Raw genomic sequence first — 5,789 nt, forward strand, 5'->3', positions numbered from 1 at the left:
AAAAATACCCGTAAATATAAGATATCACATACATGCTACCACGTACGCTGCCACCATCGCAAAGAGTATCAACATTCCAATCAATGGGACTAATTGCAAAAGCTAGGAGAATAAGCCCATGGCTAGAACCTATAGATTTTTTCAAGAAGATAATGTTCTCTTCTACTCTGTCTTCACAAGTGCTTAAAAGTGTCCTAGACAGCTCATGGACACAATTCTTTATAATTTATTTTTTAATCATATATATTTTTGGACAATAATTATATATGGCTCTCACCTGTGTACATTCAATGATATTACTCATGCATGCCCCATGCATCGCCCATCTTGGGGTTGATTGGAAATATGTTTTGAAAAATGGACAATCTTTTAGAGATGTGTTTCTTAAAATGAAGACTAATGGGAAAAGTACTTCATGTTCTGATGTTTTTGTGCTTAATCATATTTAGATAAAAAATTATTATTATTATTATTTTTTCGTATAGAAAGTATAAATTCTCTCGACACCAAACACTAATATTTAAGTTACAATTAATCTATCCATAATTCACAAATAAAAACTTAGAGCACACATGATGAAAGGACCCTCAAAGCGGACACCTAATTAATTATGCAGTATTGGACTTGCTCACTCGTACATACAAAAGCTCCCAATAATACAAAGCAAACCATGAGAGAAAACTTTTAACACACAAAAAGATCTATATGGAGAAAACTTGAACACTGCATGCAAAGAGACTGAAATCTACCATCATTCGTTGACTTGGAGGAAGATGCTGGCTGATTGTGGTTTAATCATGACTAATGGATTATCTGCCATCATCTGTTGGTGTTAGTGCTTGATTTCCCATGCTATCAATGGTACCTGTGGAAGAATAGCCAACCCCAACATCAATGCTTAAAGAGTGTGCTGATGCACTAAGCGAATACTCACTCTCTTTTTTGTTGAGATTAGCTTCCTTCCTTACTTGCTTTCCCTGAACTCTCAATCCATCAAGCTCCACCGCCACCTCCTTCATAGTAGGCCTATCATCTCCTTTAACACTTAGGCATCTTTTTGCAACATTACCATCAAGCTCCACCGCCACCTCCTTCATAGTAGGCCTATCATCTCCTTTAACACTTAGGCATCTTTTTGCAACATTAGCAACTTTTTTTAGTTCCTCAACGTTACTTCCATTGTGAATGTTGTCATCAAGAACTTCTACTAAACGATCATCTTTTACCATAGAAACAAAGTACGTTGCTAGATTTCTCTCACTCTCAAGCCTATCGAAAGAAATAACCTTTTTGCCTGTCAATAACTCTGCTAAAACAACACCAAAACTGTAGACGTCACTCTTGTCTGTCAGATGACTAGTATGGAAGTATTCTGGGTCCAAGTACCCAAACGTTCCTTGAACCAAAGTTGTTAGTTGTGTTTGATCAAGAGGAACGATTCTTGAAGCTCCAAAGTCTGATACTTTTGCTGTGTGGTTTTCATCCAAAAGTATATTTGCAGTTTTTACATCTTGGTGTATAATTGGCATCGAAGCTTCATAATGTAAGTATGCAAGGGAACCTGCAGTTTCTGTTGCTATCTTAAGACGTTTGTCCCATGAGAGTAAGGATGATCGACTTTTATCATGAAGATGATCAGAAAGCGTCCCATTTGTGATGAATTCATAGACTAGCATGGGCACTTCTGTTTCCAAACAACAACCTAATAGTTTAACAACATTTCTATGATTGATTTGAGTAAGCACAATCACCTCATTTATGAATTGCTCAATCTGGCTTTGTTCCCCAATTTTGGACTTTTTAATCGCAACCACTCTATTATCTGACAATATTCCTTTATAAACAACACCGCAGCCTCCTTGGCCAATGACTCTACTTTTGTTGTAATTGTCGGTTGGCTTTTCAAGTTCTTCAGTGCTAAAGACTTTCGTTGTCTCCATGGATCCTGTTTGATTTGGAAGTCTTTGTTGTAACATTAGGCCACCATTTTGTTGGAACCACTTTTCTTTGAGTTTAACGAGTTTTCTTTTCTGTAGTAACCAATATACCAAAGAACTTCCAACAAGGAGCACTAAGAGGCCAATGCTAATACCTGTACATATTAAAACATGCATTTTGACCGTTTCGAAAGTTTCCAATTTCTTGTTTTATCAATCCAATTGTATGTCTTATTTTTTCACTAGATAACTTTAGAAGCTTGAGAACCACATATTGAACAATATCTTAAGAGAACTCAACCAAGATTTGAATTATAGCCTAGCTTGTGGTTGGGAAACAAAAAAAGGAATAGAAATGATCAGTTAGTTGCTGTATGTTCTTCCTGTAGTGTGAGACTGATCTTGTACTCCTAGAGACTCATGGCGCGGTTCATATATTGTTAGGATGAGTACTCTAGCTAGCAATATTTGCATTAATCTTCTTTTAATTATAGTTCCTTGTTAGGAACAAACTTAAAATTTTATATAAAAGAAACTTATAAGAGAAAAATGTGTTTTCTATTAATATTCGGGTCTTGATCATTGATTTCGCTAACAGAGGGAAAAAGGACCTTGAGTACTAACATTGATTGGGCCAATAATTTTTATTTGTTTTTTTTTTTTGTTTTTTTTTTTTATAGGAAAATCAATATCAGTAATAGAGGGAAACATTACAAGTTTTTGAGGGATAGTGTCCTAATTTTATTGATTGCCTTGAGTACTTCCAATTAAGTTGCAATGAAGGAATATACTATATACAAAAGAAAAACATGGGGGTTTACCATTTACAAAAGGATTGATTTGGCCAAGGAATAATCATAAAGAGTATGGTGTTGATCCTTGCGAGGTTATATATACTATTGTACATTTGGTGTTTAGCATACTGTTTATTACAAAAAAATAAAATATCAATATATACTATTTTACCTAAGTTGATGTAGCATGAGTTTTCTACATCAACACTGTATTTTATCTGCTAAATTAGGAAGCTTATATATAAATTTAATATTCCTATATTTAAATCAGCATCCGAGAGGACAATTTACCTATACCACATTGACATTTGGGTCAAGATGAGTTATACTTTTTACTCGAAAGTGGTCTCGAATTCTGACTTTTTTCAACCAAATGATTATTGGGAAAACAAGGAGTGATGAGGTTGGATAGCTAAATCCTCAAATTTATGTAATTTGAAAATTAGAAATTAAGCAAAAACTGAACCAAAAAAGAGTTTAAAAGATTATAGTATACACTATATTATATTTAATTAATTCTAATACATACGTACCGAGTGCAATAGGAATAATTGTAGATTGGCTTTCTTTAGCTCTGCAACCTATTCCGGGTGGCACCATCCCATCTCCTTCGAACCCATGTCGACAAGTACATGTGTAATTTCCATCAGTGTTGGTGCATGTTGCATTAGAATGGCATGGTTTCCGAATGCACTCATCAATATCTGAAACACACATGGAGACAGCCGCAAGCCGTCACAAGAATTATATTATGGATGCAGCTAGCGGGCGCCCAATCTTTACAGCTGGGCGTACCGTTAGTAAAAAACATTTTTTGTGATTTTTTTTTAAATATTTTTTAATATTCTTAATCATTAAAAAAATACAAAAAAAAATATAAAATTTCATTAATAGTTACTTCCTTAATCATTAAATAAAATTTTTTTTTAAAAAATAAAATTCATGAACAGTGAAATTGAGGGGCAAACTCATTGATCCATTTAGCATTTTCCTTTTATTATATGTAGAAATAATATATATATATATATATATATGAAAGATATGATTTATGTAGTCTCGGGAATAAGGATGTGTGAGTCAATCTCGCACATTCGATCTTTATTGGCCCAATCAAAAAAGAAATAAAAACAAATAAAAACAAAAAACAATGATCTTTATGGGAATTGTAACAATAACTGTGGGGTGCCTTACACGCGTAGCTATCCTTATTTTTCTCAGCTTCTTTGCATGTCTCATTTCCAACTGCCCAATCAAGCACCAGGGGTACAGTCGGTCTGTTCTCTAAATCTTGGAAATCCGAGGATAAAAAGTTGTATGCCTTTTCTTCCACTATAAAGCCGTAAGCACATCTACCGATGCCAGTGGGTTTGGTGCTGTCGATTAAGCTCCGAACACTTAGATTAAATTCGGTCGCTCCTTTCGGGATAGAAGTCTGACAACAGCCAATACCAGAGCATGATCCATTAACCACATCGCTGGCATTGTTGTTACAGAGTGATAAGCATCCAGTAGTGAAGCCCTTCTGTTCCACAGAACCTTGAATATATGAATAAACGCCACAACCCACGGCAGTGATCTTGTTCCTCTTATCTGAGATGCGAAAATTTGACAGCTTGGACAAGGAAAATTTGCCACTGTACTCAACAGTACATACGTAAGTTATGTAAGGATCACTACTCTTTGCAATGCAACCAGGAGATTTACAAAGATTGGCTACGGGGTTTGAGACTCGCAGTTCACCATCCAGAACTGATATATCCTCAACAAACATATCAGGGCCCAGAGTTGGTTTTGGAGGTTGGGATGTATTGTTACAAGTGATAAGAAATGTTGAGTCAAGGTAACAACCCTCGCTTGTTCCAAATGGGTAGGGGATTTTAACACTTCCACATTTAGGGTCACATCCTGAATTGGGTTTAGATGCTGCTGATGCTACTAAAATTAATAGTATCAGTACCCCAAGTACTAGCAGAGGTTGCAAAAGCTTTCCATTCATGGCCATGGTTTTCCTTCAATTCCTTTATTTTATTTAAAATTAATTTTTCCTTGTGCTGCAAACAGCATCGAATAATTAGAAGGGAAAAAAAAAAATCAGGCAGCCGGTATGGAGTCAAGAAAAAAGGAAAAAAAAAGTTCGAAGTGCTTAAAAGATGGGTATAATTTGTATAATTAGTATCTTAATTGCAAGACCATGGTGATCTTGTTCCTTTCTTATTTACTTAATAGTATAATTTGTATCTAGCAAGACCATAGTGATCTTGTTCCTTTCTTATTTACTTAATAGTATAATTTGTATCTAGCAAGACCATATAGAGTAATATATCCTTTATTCGTATGCATGTGATCAAGAGACGATCATCATGACCATATATACTTCGATCATAAACTTTACATGGAGCATGACAAGAATTAATACTTTTGAGATAATAATATAAGATGTCCTCCTCATCAAAAGGATGGAGAATAGAAAACTACAAACACAATGAAAAACAAGCAGTCGTATGCCATAGGACTTATGATATATACACCCAACACAGAGAACAAGACCTGGCAAATATTACAAGGGACAGTGTTCTTAAATTGATATATTAAACTTTAGATTGTATGTCTGATCCTTAATTTTCAGGAAAGTAAAACGGATTCTTTTTCTCACGAGTCACGAGCACTAAAAGAGAATTAATTGCATAAGAAGATCATTACTCTTAATTCATATATATATAGAGAGAGAGAGCAGGTCTATGATCCTCACCTCTCTCGCGCTCTTGAGCACCTAGCTAGCCTCTTTGGAATATTATCAGCCACTTCCTTCAGCTGCCACGCTCTCTCTTCATCTTTCGCTCTACGTCCTTCAAGAACTTTAAACAACCCATTATCCATTTATAAACAAGGCAGACTAGCTTATGTCCTCCAGCCAATTTACAACTCTTTTTTTTTCCCCCTTTCCCTTTAGTGGCCGTAGGGCCCGACCACTCCAAAGCTATCAATATCATATTTTTGAGAAAAATACGTTTTTTAACAACCTCAAATTTTCAAGTCTTTCAAACTATATATTAATACA

General features: G+C 35.1%; 1 protein-coding gene across 1 annotated transcript; it reads right to left on the minus strand.

The window, feature by feature from the left end:
• Nucleotides 1-504: 504 nt before the first annotated feature.
• Nucleotides 505-5,499, minus strand: LOC122297777 (wall-associated receptor kinase 5-like). The gene is made up of 4 exons (XM_043107970.1): nucleotides 5,481-5,499; nucleotides 3,265-3,435; nucleotides 1,089-2,092; nucleotides 505-1,010 (listed from the first exon to the last, which is right to left on the minus strand). Exons 2-4 carry the CDS (start codon nucleotides 3,329-3,331, stop codon nucleotides 810-812), a joined length of 1,272 nt encoding a protein of 423 aa, XP_042963904.1. The 5' UTR covers nucleotides 3,332-3,435; nucleotides 5,481-5,499; the 3' UTR covers nucleotides 505-809.
• Between the last annotated feature and the right edge of the window lie 290 nt (nucleotides 5,500-5,789).

This window comes from Carya illinoinensis, chromosome 15 (genome assembly GCF_018687715.1).
Source record: "Carya illinoinensis cultivar Pawnee chromosome 15, C.illinoinensisPawnee_v1, whole genome shotgun sequence".
Taxonomy (NCBI): domain Eukaryota; kingdom Viridiplantae; phylum Streptophyta; class Magnoliopsida; order Fagales; family Juglandaceae; genus Carya; species Carya illinoinensis.

Bases quoted from the DNA above. Each gene is read 5' to 3' on its own strand.
- LOC122297777 (XM_043107970.1), bottom strand. From the start codon at position 3,331: ATGGTGCCACCCGGAATAGGTTGCAGAGCTAAAGAAAGCCAATCTACA. The intron at 2,093-3,264 runs GTACGTATGTAT...TAATATGTACAG, and splicing joins AATTATTCCTATTGCACTCG to GTATTAGCATTGGCCTCTTA. The intron at 1,011-1,088 runs GTGGCGGTGGAG...ACTATGAAGGAG, and splicing joins ATAGGCCTACTATGAAGGAG to GTGGCGGTGGAGCTTGATGG.